Source organism: Phocoena phocoena, chromosome 20 (genome assembly GCF_963924675.1).
Source record: "Phocoena phocoena chromosome 20, mPhoPho1.1, whole genome shotgun sequence".
Taxonomy (NCBI): Eukaryota; Metazoa; Chordata; class Mammalia; order Artiodactyla; family Phocoenidae; genus Phocoena; species Phocoena phocoena.
Genome location: NC_089238.1, coordinates 32,577,874 through 32,599,800, shown reverse-complemented (window position 1 = coordinate 32,599,800; position 21,927 = coordinate 32,577,874). Strand labels below are relative to the sequence as shown.

General features: G+C 59.8%; 1 protein-coding gene across 1 annotated transcript; it reads right to left on the bottom strand.

Annotated features, from left to right (window-relative positions):
- Window positions 1-2,843: 2,843 nt before the first annotated feature.
- MMP15 (matrix metallopeptidase 15) lies at window positions 2,844-21,717 on the bottom strand. The gene is made up of 10 exons (XM_065898645.1): window positions 21,556-21,717; window positions 10,876-11,024; window positions 10,082-10,207; window positions 7,988-8,295; window positions 7,490-7,651; window positions 6,302-6,555; window positions 5,801-5,939; window positions 4,649-4,799; window positions 4,401-4,516; window positions 2,844-3,310 (listed from the first exon to the last, which is right to left on the bottom strand). The coding sequence occupies exons 1-10, from the start codon at window positions 21,715-21,717 to the stop codon at window positions 2,844-2,846; spliced, it is 2,034 nt and encodes a 677-aa protein (XP_065754717.1).
- Window positions 21,718-21,927: the final 210 nt, after the last annotated feature.

The following is a 21,927-nucleotide window of genomic DNA, read 5'->3' as shown; positions in this document are numbered from 1 at the left end:
CGTGCCTCAGAAACTTCCACACACTGGGCCCCTGAGCAAGGATAAACTGGGCTCGTGAGATGGGCTGTTCCTTGAGCCAACGGGTTTCTTTGAGCTTCCAGCCGGGAGCTGGGGCTGGAAGTCTCCTCAGGCGGTTTCCTGAGGAGGTGAGGCCTCTGCTAAGTCTCCCCTCCGGCTACGGAAGAGCCCGGCGAGAAGGCCTTTCATCCTGTCCTCTCTCGTCCCCGTGCCCCACACCGCCCTTCTCCTGCCTGGTGACCTCTGGGCTTCTAGGTGACCCTAAGGCTTCAGGCAGGAGGCAGACCTGGTGGGGCCCCGCGGCTGCTGCCACAGGAAGGCTGACGAGGCAGCGTCTCCCCCCACCCCACCCCCGTGCCGCCCACCAAGGCCCCTGGGCTGGGGGAAGCACACAGGCGGTTTCCTAGCTGAGCCTGAGTGGCCTCTGGGGCTTCCGAGGGCCAGCGTTTCCTAATCTCCTCAGCCAGTTTTCAACACAAAGAGAGGAAAGGGCGGGATGAAGGGGGCACACAGCTGCGGGGGAGGGTGGGCCTGGAGCAGGCTGGAGGACCCTACCTAAGGAGCTCTGGGGGCCTGGCCTGCTGCGTGGCTGAGCATCGCAGTCCTGGGTGCCCAGGCTGGCGCCCAACAGGACGGGCCCAGAGGTCGGGCGTGGAGTGCAAGGCTCACCAGCCAAGCTCAGACCCGAGGGCAGCGACGCCCGTCTCCTGCACTCCTGGGCATCGTCTGCCCCCTGCCCGGGGCGAGGTTTTCTGCTTCTTCGAAGAGGGCAGATCCCGGGTGGCCCCTCACCTTCTGTGCAGAGCATGTGGATGAGGGGAACTTCTGGAATCCACAGTGGCATCGTTTCTCATCTCTTCCTGTCCAAGCTGGGTCTTCAGGCTGCCTAGAACCAGTCCGGATGGGTGGGAAGGCTGGGTGGCCTGGACTGGTTATCCCACCCTTCCTAGATGTGCAGGGTGTGCGGGAAGCTGGGTGCCCTTTCTCACCATGAAGGAATGGCCAGTAAGTTCCCCACCCCTTCTCTGCCTGACCCCAGCAGGGCCACCCCTGGTCCCCTGCCTCACCCTCCTCTGGTCTATTGAGGGCAGCCGCCTCCCACTCTACCCGAGATCTGCCCCTTCCAGGGCCATCGGGAAGGAGCCCCCGCAGAACTGTGAACGAGGTCTCTTTGGCGTGGTGGGGGGCAAGTCCCCTAATCCCAGCCTGGACCACGCCCTCCCCACCCTAGTCACCTGCAGCCCCTCCAGCTGTAAGCTCCAGCCCAAGGCCTCTTACAAAGGAGGCACACTCGCCGGCCGTACGATTTAATCAGTGCAGATTATTTACAGAAAGAAACGTATGGGGGTGGACACTGACCCCCTCCCTCCCCACCCCCCTTGGCTGGCTCACCGGTGGTTCTGAGGATGGAGCGGGGAAGAAGCTGCTGGACCTGCACTGGGGCCAGCCCATGAGGAGCCCCTCCCCACAGGGGCCTCAGGGATTCTGGGCGGCAGACCTGCTTGCTCAGGGCTGCAGGGAAGCAGAGGGGACAGAGCCGGCTGTACAGTACCATTTCCCACAGCAGCCTCGCCTCCTGCTTACTTTGGGAAGGAAAAGAGGGAGGAATCATCTCCACGCTCAGGGCTGAGCCCAGGACGGGGAGGATCTCCAGGCTACCACTAGTGGGCTCTTCTGGGGGCTCCACAGCCCTGTCCCACAGCCTGTGTGAGGGGATGAGCTGCTGGCCTCTCCCTACCAGTGCCGCTGGGGGACAGGGAGCTGGCAGGGAGGAACACCCCCAGGCTGGTGGGCACGTGTCTGTGGACACCTACCGTGCCAGCCTGGGCACCCATCCGCCCGTCTCTCCCTGGGAGAGCCAGGACACTGGCAGCTGAGCCTGAGGCTGCTGGGGTTCTGAGACTTCTGAGGATGGTGGTGTGGGTGACAGAGGGAGGGAGGAGGCTCACGGAAAGAGCCCAGTCGGGTCACGGCTCAGAGAGGAGAAAGTGGGCGGGGGTGGAGACCCAGCCTGGGGCCGAGGCTGGTGCTACCCTTGGGGAAGGGGCCTCGGCAGACCCCCTTTGGTCCTTGGTAAGGCAGGCCCAGGGCCCCTTCTCCAGAGAGGGAAGGGGGTGTGGGCTCAAGGGGTCCAGGGGAGCTGGGGGCTGTTGGCCCTGTGCTGGCCAGGGGCAGGGTAGGTTCTTAGGCACAGGGAACCAGGCTGATGGAGTTGTCAGAGGTGGGTGGGAAGGAACCAGACCTCAACAGGACTCAATCAGCGGGCCACCTCACCCTCTGCCCCCTCTGGCCTGGGGCTGCCACCAGGTGAAAGCTCTTTCTAAGACCACAGAGACTCAGAGGGCTGGAGACCAGTTAGGCCCCACCAAGCTCCAAAGCCAGCAGAGCCCTCGGTTCTGGCCCTGGTGCTCAGGCTGAAGCACAGCCCAGCAGTCCTTTGGCCACTCTTTCAGCCAGGCCTTCTGACCCTCTGCTCCTCTGGCTAAGCCAGAGTGGGTGGGAGCCTAATTCCCTGTCTGGTGTAGAACTACATTTAGAAAACTCTAACCCCCTGCCCTGAGGGACCGCCCTGGTCAGGAAAGTAGGAAGAAATGCTCAATTAGTGTGCAAAAAAAAAAAAAAAAAAAAAAAAGATACCTGGGCATAAATAAACAAGGGGGCAGGCCTGGCAGGGATGTTAGAGGGCCTGGAGGGGCCCCCACCCAGGGGCTGAGGGAACCACTGAAGGCTCTGGATGAAAGGCCCCAGGAACTGTCTCAGAACCACAGGCGCGGCCAGCCCGGCCCCTTAGCACCGTGAGGAGCAGGACGGGCTGGTGCGGAGGGTCAGACCCACTCCTGCAGGGAGCGCTTGCAGTAGAGGAGCATGCGGGGCGCGCCCTTGCGCTGCATCTGCACCAGCGCGTAGGTGAGGCCCAGGATGCAAAGCAGCAGCAGCACCGGCGGCACCAGCACCAGCACCATGTTCACCGTCCGAGTGACCTCCTCCATCCGCACCACCACGCGGCTGCCCCCGTCCTCGCCCGTCCCCTCCCCGAAGTCCCCCTCTTTGCCGCCGGGGCCCGCCTCGTGGCCCTCGTTGCCCTCCTCACTGTCACCGCCCGCCCCGGGCTCTGCACCCCCATCAGGGTTGAAGGGCGGACGGGCCACGTCAGGCCATCGGGGCCCCGGCTCCACGTGCTCTTGGCAGCCCATGAAGTCCCGCAGGATGGACTTGGGGTAGCCGGGCTCCATTCGCAGGCGCTCGTTGTCAAACTTCCAGTATTTGGTGCCCTTGTAGAAGTAGGTGTAGGCTGCGAGGGCAAGCAGACCGGAGAGGTGTCAGGCCGGGCCCACCCACCGGCCAGAGACCTCGAAGACGACCAGGGCGAGCTGAAGGGGCCCCAGCTTTAAAACACCATCCTTCTCACTTGCTTACCAACTTATAGGAGCCAGACCATGCTCAGAGAAGAACAGGGTTTAGGTCAGGGGCACGACTAGAATCCTGTGCGTCCCGGCTGGGCTGACATTGACTAGGGCAGCGCACAGAAGGGTCCAGTAGCCTGCTGGGTTGTGGGCTACAGTCAGGGGACCCAGGCCTGGCTTCTCCCGGCACCAGAGAGGCCAGTGTCTTGCTCAAGGCCACACAGTCAGCCTGCATCAGACCTGGAGAGGGGACTGATGCCGCCTCGGACCAGATCTCTGGTCTTGGGCACTCCACCCACATCCCTTTAACTCCAGGAAGGGCCAGGTTTGAACTACCAGGTGCGTCTATACTCAGCTGAGCACAAGGAGGTCAGAGCAGCTGCAGAGTGAAACCATCACGCATGGAAGCCGTGTGACACGCATGGAAGCCGTGTGACACGCACGGCAGCTGTGTGACCCACCCGAGCATTAGCAAAGCCAGCCGGGTCTCCCCTGAGGCCGAGAACCCAGAGGCTGAGAACCAGGGCTGATGGGTTTTCTTAAACTCACCAGAGACCCTGCTGGAGAAATAAAAGCCACAGCTCCCTGTTGCTCAGTTATAACGACAGAGATCATGCTTCCCTGCCAAGCGGGTAAGGGGGCACCCCGGGAGGACTCCCGCTCCCGTCGCTCTGAGCCAAGCTCACCGCCCACCCCCGCCAGGCTCAAGGCTCTGTGGGGATCGGGGCAGCTCTGAGCACCAGCTCTGGACACAGGCAGGTCTGGCTGGACTCCGTAACTTCCTCACTGCGGGATTTGGGGCCCTTTACGCAAGCTCTCTTTGGCCTCTGTAAATGGGGTAAATGGTAGCCTGGCACAGCTGTGTCCCCCATGCATTCCATCTCGATGCTGGTGACCTCAGGCAAGCCCTGTTCTCTGTGTATGGAGGAGGGGGGAGGGTGAGTGCTGGGTAGACTGGGAGGGGGCTGGCCCTGGTACCTGCATCGTTGCTCAGGAAGGCCCCTTTAGGGGAGGTGGGGATCCCCTGCCACACGCTGATGGGCTTGGGATAGCCGGGGTCTCCACGCTGCGTGTCCTCATTGAAACGCCAATACCTGTGACCAAAAGCACCGGGCTGCGGGCCAGCTGGGGCCTGGAGCCCGGTCCGCACGGGCCATGGGTTCTTTCTGGGCAGGCCTGAAGGTGGGGGCCCAGTGCGGGCCTTTTCCCTTTCGAGGGGTGCTCACCTGTCCTCTTGGAAGAAGAAGGTGTGACCTGTGGGCTCCCACCAGATGGCTGTGTCTATGCGGTCGTAGGGGATACCCAGGCCGTAGCTGGTCAGTGGCTGTGGGTAGCCAGGCTCCAGGTTCGCTTCTCGGAAGAGCCAGTAGCGGCCACCTGTGGGAGGGGCGTGGGGGTGAGGACAGGCCTGGGGCCAGTGGGGGGTGTGCAGGAATGGGGCACCGGGAGGGATATTCTGGGCTCCCAAATCTGTTCACATCCATTACCACGCTCACCACACACACACACACACACACACACACACATCCTCGTACACAGGACAGGCACTGACACCTACACACCCATGACAACATACAGCACAACTCACCCTCGCATCACACACAGTGGACACTCATGGACACCTGCGACACACCCATTTACACACACACACATTGCCAGGTCACACCTGTACACACACCACACACAGTCGCACTGTATACGGCCTCCATTCCCACTTGAACATCCACCCCCCACACAGTTCTTATACAGAGAGAGGAAAGAGGGGGAGCCCTGCTTGGCCTCTGGGTCTGGGGGCTGCATCTCTGGGGCACCCCAGTGCATGGCCCAGGGCTCCTTACTTTTAGTGTGGACCCAGCCCTGTCCTCGGGGAGTTCCTGCCTGGTTGAGGCTCGGGCCAGTGGGGCTGGGGACACAGCTGATCCATCAGGGGTGCTGCCCTCGAGGCCCTCCCCAGGAAGGCAGGCTCCAGAGGGAGGGCTGAGGGGAGGGAGCTCCATTGTCTCCACAGACAGACTCAGGAATCCTGCCCCAGAGTGGGCTCGGGGACCCATTCTTATGAGGAAGGGGCAAGGAAGGGGCACAGGATGCAAGGAAGGAGGGCGATGGGGCAGAGGCCCTGTGCTGCAGAAGGTGGACACTTGCCTCCAATCAGAGCAGCCTCTGCCGCCCAGTCCTTTGGTCTCTGTCTACGTCCCCAACCCCTGCCTTGCTGCCAGAAGGACTCGTCTCCCCCGAGTAAGCCCACAGTGGGCAACAAGACGAGATGTGCACGGTCCTTCCCTCTCCTCCTCCCTCTGTCCCGGCTGGGTCAGAGGTCAGGCCAGAGGTAAGGGCAGGAAGGCCGCCCAGTCCCCTCCCTCCTACCTGCCCCAGCTCACCTTTGAAAAAGACAAAACGCCCATCTTGGCGCTCGTAGGCAGCACTGATGTCACTGGGCAGACCACGCCAGAAGTGCCCGATGGGCATGGGGTAGTTGTCCAGGACCCGGTTGTGCCGGACCCGCCAGAACCAGCGGCCCTGGGGAGGGCATGGGTGTGAGCGAGCATGGCAGGCTTGCTGCCTTGGCCTGGGGGGAGGCCCTCCTCGACCCACCCCTTCCCCGGTCAGGGAGAGTCCAGGGGGAGGTGGCTTAGGAAGCCAGGGTGGCACCAGGGAGAGAGCCGGGGTGGGGTGTGGAGTCCTAGGCTTATTGTACGATCCCGGGCAATTCTCTTGTCCCTCAGGCTGGTTTCTTCTTGGTCTAGGGTCTGATGGCTCCCCAGGGGCTGCTCAGTGAAGCGGGGGGTGGAGGCGGGGCAAGGGTCTGGGGGAGAAGTGGGAGGGTGCTCTCTGCTCTGAGCCTGGGCCAAGGGGCTGGGGAGGCACAGGCAGGGCCAGACCTTGAACACGAACATCTCCCCACGCAGCACGGCCACTGTGTCAAAGTCCCCGTCGCAGATGTTGGGGCCATACTGGTCGGGCCGCTCCGTGGCTCGAGGCTGGGCTGGGGGGCCTGGCTTTGGGGGCTGCTCCGGCTTCCCGCCTGGGGGAGGTAGCTGAGGGGGTCTGGGGGGCCGGTGGTCTGGCCGGCCTGGCCGCCGGGGGGTCACAGTGGGAAGAGGCCGGGTGGGCTGTGGCTGGCCATCTGGGGTGCCTGCGGAGGGTGGCAGGGGGAAGTGAGGGGGTAGCCCTGGAACTCAGCCAGGATGCCAGGGTCTCCTACTTAGAGCCCTGGGAGCCTGGGGTCCCTAGCCTGGGGAGACCTGTGCTCCATGGGCAGCCCACCCAGGCAAAAGGCCCTATCTGGCCACAGCAGACCCCTCCCCCGCACGGCCATCAGCCCTGGGAGGACCTCCATCCTCCTCCACACAGCCCCTTCCTTGACCTCCCCACACTGGGCTTGGGTCACTGCGCCCCTGAGGCTGCCGCTGGCTCCACCCGCCTCGGTGATGTTCCCCTCAGGATGCCAGCCTGCTCCAGTGGAGGCTCCAGGAAACAGTGGACACAAGCAGAGGGAAGAACTTGGTTCCCAGGTGGCCAGGAACACAGTGAGGGCTGAGGGTGGGCACTGAGTGTGGCCCTGACCCACCGAACTGGCCCCCAGGACACCTCCCCGCTGGAGGCCTTCTCTGCTGGGGCCTGGTTGCAGTGGGGTGGCAGGGATGCCACCTGCCTCAAAGGCACTGGGAAGTGATAAACCAGCAACACTCAGTGAAGAGCCTGGGACAGGCACGGGCTGGGAGTGACAGTGGTAGGAATGGGGTCCTGAGACCCCAGGGACACCCTCGGTCTAATAAGAATATCACTCAGGCTGAGGAGGAAAGGGGGGTAGTGAGGGGCCCTGGGGCCATCATGAAAGCTCTGGGTGAGGGCCTTGAGGGAGGGCCAGGTCCTGGAGTTGGCCAGCCCTGGGTTTGATTTCTAGCACCACCATTTACTCACTGAATGATGTGGACAACCACTAATCCTCTCTGGGCCTCAGTTTCCTCGTCTACAAAATGGGGGTAGCAGTAGTACCTACGCCTCATAGGGCTGGGAGTTGAGAGCAGCGTGCAGAGACCACGGCCACACCCATGCCGCCCGCTCACCGTACAGCTGCTGGATGCCCCGGAGGTCGTCCTCGGGCAGCTGGAAGTTGTCAATGTCCATCCACTGGTAGAATGGTGCCATGATGGCGCTGGGGTTGCTTGAGTGCTCCAGCCCCAGGGCATGGCCCAGCTCATGCACTGCTACCAGGAAGAGACTGTTTCCTGTAGTGGGGTCAGGCAGCACAGTCAGCTCTGACCTGGCCCAGGACCTGGACACCCCAGACAGGGCTGGGGTGGGCTGAGGGGGCCAGAGAGCCTGGCCATGCTTTACTCTTAGAAGAAGCTAAACTGCTCTGACTTCTGGGCCTCTAGCTTCCCCATCTGGAAAATGGGTACGATGATCCCTTCCCTTCCCTACCACCCCCCCTTTGAGATGATGGGCAGGAGACTGAGACCAAGCGTCACTGCTCCCGAGGACTGCACAGGGGATGCTCTCTCCTCTGAGCCCTGAGGCTCCAGCTCACCTCCCCTGTTGTCACCCTGACCAGCTGTTCTCACCATGCAGGTCAGTGCTGGAGAAGGTCCAGGGCTCATCTGCATCGAAATGGGTGTCCCCGCCCAGACCAGGGCCAGGGAAATAGGCGTGGGCCAGAAAGCCACCTGTGCCGTCAAACGGTGAGCTGTCGCCGTGGAAGCCAGAGGCAAAGAGTACCATGATGTCAGCCTCCTTCTGCCTCCGCAGCCGGATGTCCTCATAGGGTACCTCCTGGAAGACCAGGGGCGTGGCCTGCTCCCACACGCGGAAGGCCCAACGCACCGCCTCCAGCGAGTGGTACCAGCCCAGCTTCTCCGTGTAGTTCTGGATGCTGCAGGTGGGCAGAGAGAAGTGTGAGTGAACACAGGGCCTGGGGCTGCTGTCCACTGCTAGCACTCACTGGGCCGGGGGCGGGGACACATGGTCTGAAGGAAAGGGGATAAGATCTGAGCTGGTTCATGGACAATGCTCATCAATATCAACTGTTAGTTTACTTTGACATGAATTTAAAAAAAAAAAAGGAACTAACGTGAAGCCAAGGAATTCATTAGGAGATCACTGAATAAGGTTGCAATGTGCCAAATAAGCTTATTTTAAGAAAGAAAAACATTAAGTAATTAAAAGTATAGGTGACACATAGCCAAGAGAAAGACCTAGAAAGTGGGATGCAAATGGCTGAGGTTTGGGAAACACAGGCCAAGAGGTTCTGAATGTTGGGCTCCAGGGTCAGGGTGACCTGAGTTCAAGGCTTGGCTCTAACATTTTCTGTGTGACCTTGGGCAAGTGACTTAGTCTCGCTGAATTTTAGTTTCATCACCTGTAAAGTGGGAAAAGGAGGGCAGCGCTTTCATCATGGAGTGCCTGGGAGGATTAAATGACTGAACTCAGGTAGAACATGGGCATATATGAGCCTGCACATGATAAAAGCCTGTTCAAACTCAGGACTGCTGGCTTCCAGAACATACCTCTTTCCAACATGCCATGCTGTTTCTCTACTACCAGTGTTCTGCAATTAGTAGGTTAAATCTATGTATAATCCTAAAAGAGCTCTTTCTCCCTTTATATTTTACCCTACTAGCCATATTCTCCTCAAAACAATTCTATCGTTCTTGCAGATAAATATTAAACAAATAGACCAGCCCCTAATAATAAGTATCTGTCCTTCTAGATTTCCACTGCCTTGAAGAGTATAGACTAAAGGCAACTCTGCCTCACACTTGACCCAAACAAAACTGTGATGCCTATAAAGGGTACATATTCTGATTTTTTCTTTCTTACATAATTTTATTCTGAGAACATGTAAATGTTAAACATTAACAAGCATCACACACACACACACAGACACACAGACACACACACACACACACACACACACACACACACAGCATGATGAAGCCTGTTACCTCCCACATAAAGCAGATTAAGAGTCCATGTGCTGGACAGATCTCCCTCAAAGATCACGAATCAACTCATGGATCATGAGTTCACTCTGGCAGCCTGGGTCTATGTGACCCTGTGGGCTGCTCTTCCTCAGGAGATGGAGCTGCGGGTGGGGTCATGGCTGGATTGGAACAGGAGGGGGGAACCCTTGGGGCCTGCCACAGAGCTCAAGGCTCAGGGGAGTTTCTTGCCAAAGGACTCAGTGGAAAGGAGGAGGGTGCTTGAACCAGGGTCTGCGCAGGTGACTTGCTGCTTGCCTGCTTGCATCTGCCTGGATTCAGGCATCCCAGTCCTCCCTTACCCTTCAGACGCCTGAAGCCCCCAGTTTGCACTGGTGCAGGAGCCCATCTGGGCAGGTGAGGCCAGCCCTACGTTGCTGGCGGGTCAGGGGATGGAGGGAAGGAGGACAGAGCAGAAGCAGTTCAAAGGTCCTGCCCTTCTCTGGAGGGAGACTGCCTGGGGTGGGTGGGTGAGTGGGGTAACCGATCTAATCAGTATGGGAGCGGGATTGGCAAGATTGGACGGCTAGGCCGGACACCCTGCAGTGGGCTGCTGGGAAAGGAAGCCTTCCGGAGGAGCCCACTGGGAAGCCTGAGGCCTCAGGCCAGGCAGAGAGGGGCCAGCTGCTTCTGGAGGGTACCCTGGGGGACGCCACCCTGGGCAGCCAGGGTCCCTACCTGAAGGTCAGGTGGTGGTTGTTCCACTTCCTCCCGGTGAGGGCGTAGCGCTTCCGCCGCCGCAGATTGGCTTTCACGCGTACCCCGAACTGGTCTGGTACTCCACAGCGGGGCCGCTTCATCCACCTAGGTGCACAGAGCCTCCCCTCAACACACCTGCCTGCTGGGCTCTGCCTCTTCCAGGCAGTCCACCGTCTCCCACCCTCCCCCGACTGGCCTCCAGCTGCCCCTTATATGGGTGTGGAGGGGGTGAGGGACTCTCTCAGCTTCGAGCTCCTCATCAGGAAAACGGTACAGTGACCTTGTACTGGAAGACTGGGTGCCCAGCAGTGGCTCTGCAAAGGTGAGCCCCTTTTCAGCACTATCACCCAGGAATGGGAGGAGAGTTACCCTGAGGCTTCTTATCCCTGATACCTTATGCTCTGTGCGTGCTCAACAAGGATGTGGCTTTGGGTCACATCACCTCTGCCAGATTCAGAGCAAGGCCTAGCTGGGCAACCACATGTGTGCATGTGTGCTGCACCTCCCCATTCCCATGCCTGTGGCAGACATCACTAATCAATCCTATGCTCCTTGCTGCTGAACTGGGCTTTGGCCTCAGGAGCTTTTTCAACACTAGGCAGCAGGCAGCCATTCCCAACCAGTCAGAGCTAGCACGGAGGATCAAGCCATATGCCATCTCTTATCTAGGCCACTCTTTTCTGGAAACTCCACATGCCAAGCCTTCATCAGAGCAGGCCAGAAGGAGGGCAGGTGCCAGTGGGGTCTGGGAATGGCCCGACCGAGGGACTCACGCCTTGGTCTCTTCGTCCAGCACACCCGTGATGGGGATCCCGTAGAAGCGCTGCATCTCGGCGAGGGCCGAGGCCAGGATCTGGGCGGAGCGCATGGTGGACATGTGGCGGCTGGGCTGGGGCAGGTAGCCATAGAGCCGCAGCCAGTTCTGCAAAGGAGAGGCCATGACCTGGTCAGCAGGTTCTGGCACCGCTACCTCCAAACATGCATGGCCTGCATCCCACCACCTCTCACCTCCACCACCATCACCTCCCGTCACCACCTCCCTCCAGGTGACCATGTGAGCTTCTGTATGCTCTCCGTGCTTCCACTTCCTACGGTCTGTTCTCACACAAGAGCCGGAACAAAAGGCCTTTACAAGTCAGGTCTGGTCAGTCTTCTGTCTAGAACCCTCCAAAGACTTCCCATCTCAGAGGAAAAGCCAATTCTCACAGGGACTACCTGTGAGGCCTCAGGGCCTTTGCACTTGCTCTTCTTGCTGCCTGGAGTGTTCTCCCCACAGAAATCTGCATGGCTCATGCCCTCATTCTCTTCAGATCTCTGCTTCATCACCTTATTGGAGGAGTGTTCTCTGACAAATGTAAAAAAGACACCCATCCGCTGTACCCTGTACTCCCTCTCCTGCTTCCCTGCACTTGTCACCATCTGACACCCTGTATGTTTCACTTAGGTGTTTATTATTTGCCTTCCTCCATTAGGACAGAAGCTGTGTCTCTGAGGACAGTCCACAGTTGCCGTCCTTATTACTGTGCCGGCCCCTCCAGGGTGGGGCCTTCTACCATTCCAGGCAGACCACTGGGGACCCTACAGGGTTCAGAAGCTCTTGAATTCTCACCAAGTAGGAAAACCCGCCCCTTGGTGCTGCTCCCCAACAGACCCTGAACCTTCCAGAGGGAAAGCAGGTGGGTTCAGGCCGCCCACCCAGGCCCAGGAGGGTGGGACAGGAGGCCTGAAGTCCAGTCTCTGCTCTGCCACAAACTCTCTTCTCTCCGGGCCCGAGTGTCCTCGTGTGCAAAATGGGAGCCATGGGGTTGTCAGGGAGTGGGGTGAGAGAGATGGACCTGGGGAAAGCAGCTGGGACACAGTGGGGGTGCCCGTCCCCTTCAAGACTTGCTGGGCAAGTCTTTTCATCCATCTACCCCCATCTGTCTGTGTGTCGGCCCACCCAGCCAGCCAGCCTGCCAAGTGTTTCTGAGCACCCTGTCTGTGCTGGAGGCCGTGGAGGAGGCGGCTGAAGTGTCCTGACCTCCAGGGGTTTATGATCTCCTTGGGGAGACCCGGTGCACACGCAGAGTGAGGAATTCACGCTGGCAAGTCTGTGAGCAGACAGGACCACTGCAGTCAAAACCGGTGGACGGGATCCCCAGTGAGCCAAGCTGAGTGGTGGTAAGGAAGGGAACTCTGCCCTGCCCACCTGGTGCCCCCAAGGCCACGAGAACATGGTGACCACTGTGGGAGGCTGGTGAGCAGAGGCCAGGGACTGCTGTGGGCCTGGGCTACATGGAAGCATGTCCTTTGAACCCTTCCTTGTCTATCTTTGGTCTCTGTAAACCCCCAGAGTGAGGGGACCTAAAGGCCTGCTCTCTGAGACACTCTGGAAGGTGAGGGCTGCACATCAAGGGCCCACGGGGCAGGATGGCAGCTGGACATGGTAGTTGCTCTGGGCTGACAGCCATGTGTCAGCTGGCCTGGGCCACGCTCACATCTGTCTGCCACCAGGGTCCCATCCAGATCCAAAGGTACTGGCTTCCCTCAGTGCCACTCGCCAGCCCAGCCTTGGCACCTGCCCAGGCCCCTGGTATGGATGGGTTGCCCACACAGCCTGGCTCAGCACCGCCCAGGCTGCTGCTGGAGGGAGCAGAGGCTGAGCCAACGAGGGCAGCGCGGGGAGACTGCCAGAACCTGAGGATGCCCAGCCACAACTTCGAGGCCTCGCAGGACAACGCAGCAGACACCGAGTTGAGAAACGACCACGGCTCTGGGTACAGATCCTGGCCCAGCCACTTTGCTCGCTGTGCCTCAGTCCGTAAAAGGGGGTTGAATCAAGACCTGCCTCATCTCATGGATTTCTGTGAAGATGAAATGGGCAAGTCCACAGGAGCCCTTGGCACTGTGCTGGGCAGGGGAAAGTGCTCAGTCAACACGGTATTAATGACAGAGGCTGGTGGGGGCAGGGGCACTGCCCGGTTGTTCCTAGAGTGGCAGCCTGTTGTGTCGGTCGACAGGGTTGAAGGATCCAGGCTCCGACAAGGCAGGCTTGGGTGGGGGCAGGGCAGCTGGGGGAGGCAGGAGCACCCTGTGGCATCCCCCATGGACCCCCCTCACCCCTCCTGCCCAGGGCCCCCTTCCTTCAGTTCCACCAGACACTGGCAGTGTTATGGGCGCCCTCCCATTCTTCCCAAGCATGGAAACCTTTCCTGAGGCTCCTGTGTGTCTGTAAAGGGGGATGTCCACCACCTTTAATGGACACGGTTTGCCTGAAGAAGCCTGGAAAGATCTAGAAGGCGAGGCTGTGATGCTCGGCCAGCTCTATCAGTGAAAGGAATCCAGCTGGAGGTGGGCGGAGAACTGGGGCTGCTGCTGACAGATGAGGGCACCTCTATATCACCTATTTGCATAAGGTAAAAATATCTTGGGGAGCGCAATCACAGGCCACCAAGGGGACTGATTAGCAGTGTGGCGAGTGACAGGAGGAGGGCAGGGCGGGGGAGGCTCAGGCTGGGGCCCTGGGGAGGGGAGGGAGCTGGGCCTGTCTGCAGTGAAGAGCTCCAGAGCCTGGTGGGGGATGGGGCAGAGGGGCCCCTTCAATACTGGGCACAGCTCAGGGGGCTGACGGGAAAGGCCCGAGGGTGCCTGTGGACCCTCATTCACACAGACAAACACCCTCTGAGTCCCAGGGAAGCCAGAAGCTTCCATCTCGGTATCAGCCAAGGCTTCCTGATGACAAATGTCTCTCGGCCACTGCTGGGTAAAAAGCTGAGGCTAAGGACTGGTGACATGAGTGGGCTAAGCTGAAATACAGCCTTGGCCCAGAGCAGCTGAGGCCCCGGAAGACAAGGAGCTGACTGAGCCCGCCTGACGGGCAACGTGCCAGTCAGTCTACACTGCCCGCGGGGCTGGGGCTTTTCCTTCCCCCGGTGTCCAGGAGAAGTTTCTCATCACCTTACTGCTTTGCTAAGTTCGACAAGCCCTGGGGGTGGAGGGGAAAGACCATGGGGGGCACAGGTGCATGGCAGGTGCTGCCCTAACTCCAGCCTCCTGAGGGGCTCTGCGGCCGTGGGACAAAAGCGGGAAGCAATTCCCAAGGTCATGACTGACCCCTGGTCTCACAGTCGGGGAGGGGCTGTGCTCAAGCCCCTGCTGCTCCTACCGGTAAAGGCTGTCCCTTCCATATGGTGTCTCCTTTTCTGTCCAGTCACCTCGAGTCTCACAGGTGGGGTGAGCCAAGCAGTGAAGCTCTGTTGCTCAGCTGGGGAAACTGAGGCTCAGGGAGGTCAGTAAGCAGCAGAGTGGTGGGCCCTCCTCCATGAGGACCACTGTCCAGTGGGAGGCAGGTAAGGGTTCTGCAGAGAGAGCTCTGGGCCACGAGGCCCCCTCCTGCCTGCAGCCCAGGGAGGGAGGCCGCTGCAGGAGACCCCACCCACCCTGGTTCTTTCAGCCATTTCTTTCTCAAGCTCCAGACCCCATCCCATAAGTGTGTGTAGAGGCTTCAGGTGAGTGGTTGGCCCCAGGCAAAGAGATGTAGAGCCATCAAGAGTCTGAGGGGGAATTCCTGGCCCCCTGGCCCCTAGGAGAGGACATGAATGCAGCAGCCAGGGGCTGAGAATCTGCTGGAGGCCAGACTGTCCACTCTCGTCACCCCTGTCCACTCTTGTCACCCCATTCAATGCTCACAAGTACCCCATCCCCATTACACAGAGAGCAAGTTTCAGAGAGGGTGAGGGGCCCACCCAGGGTCTCGCAGCTGGTCTATGGCTAGAACCGGAGCCCATAAGCAGTGCTATTGGACCAGGCTGTTTGTGAAGCAGCAGCAGCTCCTCTGGGCCTGAGGCAGGGGACACTGGGCTCTGGCCCTTCTCGGGAACAGCGCCCAGCACGGCACTGGGGGAGGGCGCCCAGCCCTCCCCACACTCCACATCTCCGGCTGGGTCTGGGCGCTGGGCCACGTCAGCAGGGCTGCCCCTCAGGACTGCCGAGACAACCCCGAGGCAGGCCCTCCCCACGGGGCTGGCGTGTCGGGGAAGGAGCTGCCCGATCAATACTGTGCATTAAGCAGCGGTGGGGGCAGGGTGAGCGTGCTGCTGCAGACGCATCCAGCTCCTTGGGGCTCAGACAAACCAAGCCGCCTCCCACCCGGCCTTATCAGACCCTGTGCGATAAGAAAAATCTCTCCTGGCTCTGCTTTGCTTCCCTCACCCACGGCTCTCTCTGCAGGCCAAGCAGACCCTAGCAGGGCTGCCCAGACAGGCACAAAAGGCGTCTTGTCAGGCGCGCCAGCGACGGACGCAGACCTTTCGTGGTGTCCTGAGGTCCTCACTGTGCCCGCAGACGGCATAACTAGTCTGAGGCCAGGGAAGAAAGGGGGCGCCAAGCCAGCCCACCCTGTCCTTAGTGGATCATTTACTCCCTTTAGAGACAGCATAGTCCATATTTAAGCAGTTCTGGAAGAACACACTTGCTCATTTGGGGCTCAAATCTAACCCACCCCCCCAAGATGGGAAAGTTGCAGGTGGGGAAGGGGCTCTGGGTGGTGGGGAGAGCAGGCCGGGTGGGGGACATCCAGCCAAGGAAGCAGGAAGGAAGTGGACGCCACTTCTTTACCCTGTGGCCTCCCAGCCTGCCCCGCACTCCTTAACCCGGAGGGAAAAGCAGCCCGGTCCTTCGGCCAGTGGACGGGCAGGGGTGGGGAAAAGGGTCCTGTTTGCTAGTGGTTTCGGGCTGGCCGAGGGCCAGGCCTGGGGCCTCACCTGGAAACCCCCTGTAGGTGTTGTCTCTTACATGGGGCTGCTTTCCAGGCAGAGCCTGGGTGGCTGGACAGGCAGGGGTAGGGCTCCAGGCTCACTCGCTTGGGGGCGGGCCCTGGCTCTACCTCCACACCCTCCTTCCCACCTGGCTCAGGCCCAGCAGGCTCCTGCCTGGCGGCACTTCCAAAGGATGACACCCTGGGCTCTGACCTGTAGCCTTTAACCCAGCTTGGGGGCTGGGAGCTCAGGCTTCTCTGCCACCACCCAGGCTGGGGAATCGGGTAATGTCTCTCACCTCAAGGTCTCAGCTTCCTCTTCTGGACAATGGGGTCATGACTGCACCTAAACCTACAGTTAATACAGGATTAAATGTGAAAATGCTTACAAAACACCCCTAGGCCCTAACCAGGATAGCACCAAGTGTGTTGAAGGTGCTCAAAAATAACACTTGCTCCTCCATGGGCCCCACGTGAGGGGCACCGTACATAGCATTTGGCATTTTACACATAAACGCACTGAATTTCCCCAGTAACTCCATCCAGTAGATACTATTACTAGTCTCATTTTGTAGACAAATGAGAAACTGAGGCTCAGATGGGGTCAGTGACTTGCCCACAACAGCAAATGCCATGTGCTTCTCATGGTCACTGTATTTTGTCACCATTTTGTAAGCGCTTCCTATGTACCAGGCGCCAGGCCCATGTGTGGTGGACACGAAGCTGGGCTCCCACCCCTCTGGTGGGTGGGAGAAGCTGCTTCTGGGAGGACCAGGTGGTGTCCAGGGCTAAGGGCAAATCCTAGAGAGCAGTTCCAGACCCTGACCTCCAGGCTCTGTGGCTGTGGGGCATCTTTTGAGGGCTGGCTGATGGCTGGGATTCAGGTCCCCATCTGTCTGTCCAGATACTGGAGGTTGAGTTGGGTCTTTTTGCTCATTTCCTGCTATTCCCACAAGGGAAATGGGATCTGGTTAAGAGGCATCCCTCTTTGTCTCTCTGATCCAGGACCATCTCATACATCTCTGCTGTACCTGCCCGGGGCTGCAAAATCTGTACTACCTCCCCTAAAGGGCTCAGGCATCCCCAGAACCACTGTTCTTCTGGGGAACGGCCTCATATGAACTCTAACTCAGGGGGCTTGTCCAGTCAGAAGGCACCTACTGTGTGCCTCAGGCCTGGAGTGTTCAGCTACCTGCAGGGTCCCAGGTCCTCACATTCATCTGTGGACTCCTCCCTGGGCCCTCTTTGAGCTGGAGAAGGATCTAAGTAGAGAGCCCCCAAGCCCTCTCTGCTTCTGCTGACTCACAGAACACATCTCCACGCCCAGGGCAGAGCTGGCCATGGGGCTTGACCCCTGCCCGAGTGGTCAGCTGTGTGAACTACATGAATGTTGGGACGATACTGAAGATGCCAACTGCCTTAATCCACCCTGGCTGCTATAACGAAAATACCATGAGCTGGGTGGCTCATAACAATATTTATTTCTCACAGTTTTGGAGGCAAGAAGTTCAAGATCAGGGCGACAACATGGTCTGGTTTGGTGAGGGCTCTCTTCCTGGCTGCTAACTTTTTGCTGTGCCCCCACATGGTGGAAGGGGCAAGGGAGCTTTCTCAGGAAGTTTTAATTATCTTTTTTTTTTTAAATTTATTTATTTAATTTACTTTTGGTTGCGTTGGGTTCCACATTGCTGCACACGGGCTCTCCCTAGTTGCCGTGAGCGGAGGCCCCTCTTTGTTGCAGTGTGCGGGCGTCTCACCGCGGCGGTCCCCACGCACTGCGGAGCACGGACTCCAGTAGTTGTGGCACGCAGACTCAGTAGTTGTGGCTCACGGGCTCTAGATCGCAGGCTCAGTAGTTGTGGCACACAGGCCTAGTTGCTCTGCAGCATGTGGGATCCTCCCGGACCAGGGCTCGAACCTGTGTCCCCTGCATTGGCAGGCGGATTCTCAACCACCGCACCACCAGGGAAGTCCTCTCAGGCAGTTCTTATAAGAGCACTAATCCCACTCACGAGGGCTCTGCCCTCATGACCTAATCACCTCCCAAAGGCCTACAGCACCAACTTTAATTGGAGGTGGGAAGCAGTGGCCACCACTACAACCACCTCAAGCTGGCCTCAGGCAGAAGTCAAACTTCCAGCTGGGCAGAGGCGTCGATGGCAAGAGGCATCTGGACCAAGCAACAAAGGGGGCATAGAGGAGTGACCAGAACCAAGTGCTTGGCAGGGAGAGGATTTTCCTTGCCGGGCAGCATTGCTATTCTGAATTGGCATCAGAGAACATGGGTAGTATTTGGAGGGATTTGCAGGAAGTCTTCTAAGGGGGGTCTGGGTGTGTTTCTAGGTTGCTTCCTCTCCATCCTCCTTGAGGTGGGGCAAAGGAAGGCGTCTTGAGTCCAGGGGTCAGAATAGGCAGGCCAGGTGATGCACACACATGGAGAACACACTGGGCTGTTCTCTGCAAGGAGGAAGCTGACTGACTGGACCCCAGGGCAGACCTAACACAGGGCTCCGGAAAAGGGCTGGGCATGAAGGGCACAGCCCAGTCAGATCCCGAGTGCCTGGCAGCACCAGTCAGCCCAGTTCTCTCTGGGTTTTGAAATAAAGTATGGAGAGCAGTAGCTTGTTAGTGATAAGAGGAGAACAGATTAAAAAGTAGAGAGGGAGAAAGAAGGCGAGAAGATTCAGCTTCTATAAGTTCCCAAAGACAAGTCCTCACATTAACCCCTTCTCTTCGCAGGTGGGCACGGGGGCCCCTGCTGCTTCTGCTCCAGTTAGGAAAGGGCACTAACAGGAGCACACGGTGGGGCCCCAGCGGCCAGCATGAAGGCGCGGGCAGAGACTGGAGCACAGGAAGCCTGGGGCTGCGGCGCCACAGTCAGACCTGAAGGTCAAAAGCAGAATTCCAGTTGACTCCTACCCCTTTTTTTGCTCTCCTGCTAAGCTGCCAGGTAGGGGCAAGGAGGTGGGTGTGTCCATGTTTTAGTGGCAGTGGCACCACACCTTTGAACTCTAGCGGCCTGAGTCACCTCCATGCGGAGGCGTGGGTGGGCTGAGGGCCTAGAGGTGTGTCTGGGGGATAGGGGGAGGTGGGGAGAGCCAAAGCTTCTCTGGTGAAAAATCAAAGGCACTTAAGTGGAGTATGCGCTACAGCCAGAAAGAGCAAGACAGAAATCTGAAGGAGGGCCTGGACTCCCAGGTCAGGGAGGCCAGGAGCTACAGCTGGCACCTCAGTCAGGTGGGGCCTGGGTCTATGTGGGCCAGAATGACTGGAGACTGGGACCTGACAGCCAAGGGAGGGAGTGGGACAGGGCAGAGTAGCTCAGTGGTGGCTTCCCCAAGGAAGACAGCCTTCTCCAGGCTGAGGCCTGGCAGGCTGCCGGTGTCTACTGGCTCCTAGCACACGTCTGATTCCTTAGTCTGATGAGATGCCTCTGGTTTCTGCCCTGGGAGGGAGAGAGAGGGAGAGGGGCTGGCCTTGCCTCAGTTTCTAAGCTGCTCAGAGACAGTCCCAGCCATTGACCTGGCTGGAGGTCTGGAGCTGTGGTCAAGGACCAAAACCCTTCTCCAAGGGACAGAGCCTCTAGCAACAGGGTGCAGCCAGGCCCAGGAATCTCTGATGCTGGTTCTTGGTTAGCATGGACCTGGGGACAGTTTTCACAGCCTCCGGGCAAATGCGCTGGCTGCTGAAGCCATTTGACTCTTTAGGCCCAGATCCCCCCAGACTTGATGGGACTCCATGGAACAGCCTGTACTCCAAAGCCAACTCTAGGCTCTGGGATAGCCCACCGGTCTCTAATCCTGCATCTACCTTGGCTTCCAGCACTCAAGGGTGCCCTGTACTTTCCAGAATTTCTTCCCACAATAGCCCAACCCAAGTTTCTCCCGAGGGGGGGGGCTGCAGGTCAGTCACAGAATCCCTAGTCAGTGCCACACAGGCATAGGGCCATGGTCTGTGGCCCAGTGCAGGCCCTGGGCTTTGGGTACTCCTGCAGCTGGGAGAGGAGGAGGTGATGGAGAAGCAGAAGCAAAGGAAAGAGAGAACGAAGGCCCTCAGACCACAGGTCCCAGTGCCCCAGCTCCTGGCCATCTAAAATGCCAAATCACAATGCCTGGCTACCAAATTCGTTTGGTCTGCAATTGCTTTCTGTGTGGAGATGCCGTTTCTAAGTATAGATTATAAACTCCTCGGGGGTGGGTCTATGACTTGCAATTCTTTGGTATTCAACTCCAGAGAGTGGCAGGTGGGCCCAAACAGCACTCTCTGCCTAATACCTGGATGCAGGCTGAGGGGCAATCCCCACCAGCAGGGGTTCCCAGTAAGCCCCTGCCTGCCTGCCTGCCTGTGTGAATCGGGGGTGGGGTGGTGGAGCTGGACTGGGGATGGCCTGGGGTCCCACTCTGCCTCCTGCCAGGGCCTGGCTCCCTGTAGCTTTCCCTGGCCGGGCCGAAGAGGGAGGGCAGAGCAGGTGGGGAACTGGCTGGGAGGTGTAACTTGAGCTGGGAGGAATTCCCTGCCCTTCCTCAGTGCTTTTATTAAAGTAGGGCGGGGAAGGGCAGGCTTCCATCGGAAAAATCTCCCAGGCAGCCGGGGAGGTGGGGAAGCCGCTGAGAGCTGGGAGGGAGCACCGGCCTGGCTGCAAATAGAAACGGCACTCAGGGCAGCAGCCCGGACGGCAGGAGGCTCCAGGCCGGCGCAAGGGCACCGAGGCCCCCGAGCCTACCGGGGAGGCGCTGAGGGGGGTGTCTCCCCATCATGCCAAACCTCTCCCCTTCTCCTGGGCGGGGAGCAGGGTCTTAGAAGTCGGGAAAGAACGTGTACGCTTTTGCTCTGGGTCAACGGAGCTAGTGCCCTCACTGTCCCTAATCCGGAGGACGGCGCTCGGCGACCCCATGGAGCCGGGGGCGCTGGCTGGACGCAGCTCTGCGCCAGGAGGCGGCGCCTAATCACCCACGGGACCGCTCCAGAGATGGGCCCCGGTAGGGACGTCTGCCGGGCTCCTGGTGAAAAAATGTTCGGGGTCCACCCTCTTCGGCCCGGGCCTTGGCGTAGGGTCGCTGGTGGAGGAAGCGCCGGGTGAGACCGGGTCTCCCTCTTAGATGCCATCTGGCCGTGGCGCGGCTTGCGCGCAAGAGTCTGAGAAAGTCGCCAAAGCGCCCCCTCAACCCGAATGGGCTACCTCAGAGGTTCGCACCCCCTCCCCCTATCCCAGCCCGCCGCGCGAGGCTCAGTGGCACCCAAACTAGAGTCTATCTAGGCGGGAGCGCTGCCTGCTGTGCCCAAGACCCCCCCCCCCCACACACACAGAGCAGCCCCCTTCCCATTCGCAAAGAACGTCACCGTGCGTCCGCAGAGCTCTCGAGGAATCAGGAGTCCGGTAGGGAGGGAAGGAGAGGAGCAAGGGCTGGGGGCGGCAGAAGCGGCTCCCGGGACGCGGGCTGGGAAGGATCAGTGCCCAGGGCGGGGCTGTAGGGGTAGAGAGCGGGCGCAAGCCCTACGCCCTCCAGGGTTTGGGAAGAGGTGCACCACCAAGGGCTAGCTGGGGAGGGGCAGCTTGCCGGGTCCCCTTTCTTCCCCGCCCCCAACTCCGGGACTGGGGTTCATCTCCGCGCCCTTCCTCTCCACGCTTCAGGGTGCGGGCGTGGCTTCCTTCCCACCCCAAGTCCCCCAGCCCCAAGTCCTCCAAGCCGTGGCAAAGGGACTGGGCGAGGGTCCTTACCTCGGCATTGACTTCTGCGTCCTCCGCCGCTGCGCCGCGGCCCAGGCAGCCCAGAAGCACCAGCAGCAGCGGCAGCAGTCGCGGCTGCGCAGCCGCCTCCCGGCCGCTAAGGAGACTGCCCGCCCAGCCCGGCCGTCCGGGCGCGCTCCGGTCGCTGCCCATGCTTCCGGCGACCGGCCTGGTCCGGGGCGCTGCTGCACGCGCGGCTCGCCCGCTCGCCGGGTCCACGCACGCGGCTCGGAAACTTGCGACGCTCCCTGGCTCCCCGCCCGGCGGGCGCGAGGCAGACCTCCCGGTCCCGGCCACCGCGGAGCCGCTTAGGTTTCCTCGGTAAATTCCCACGCCCGAGGAAAAGCGGGCCGGGCAGGGCCG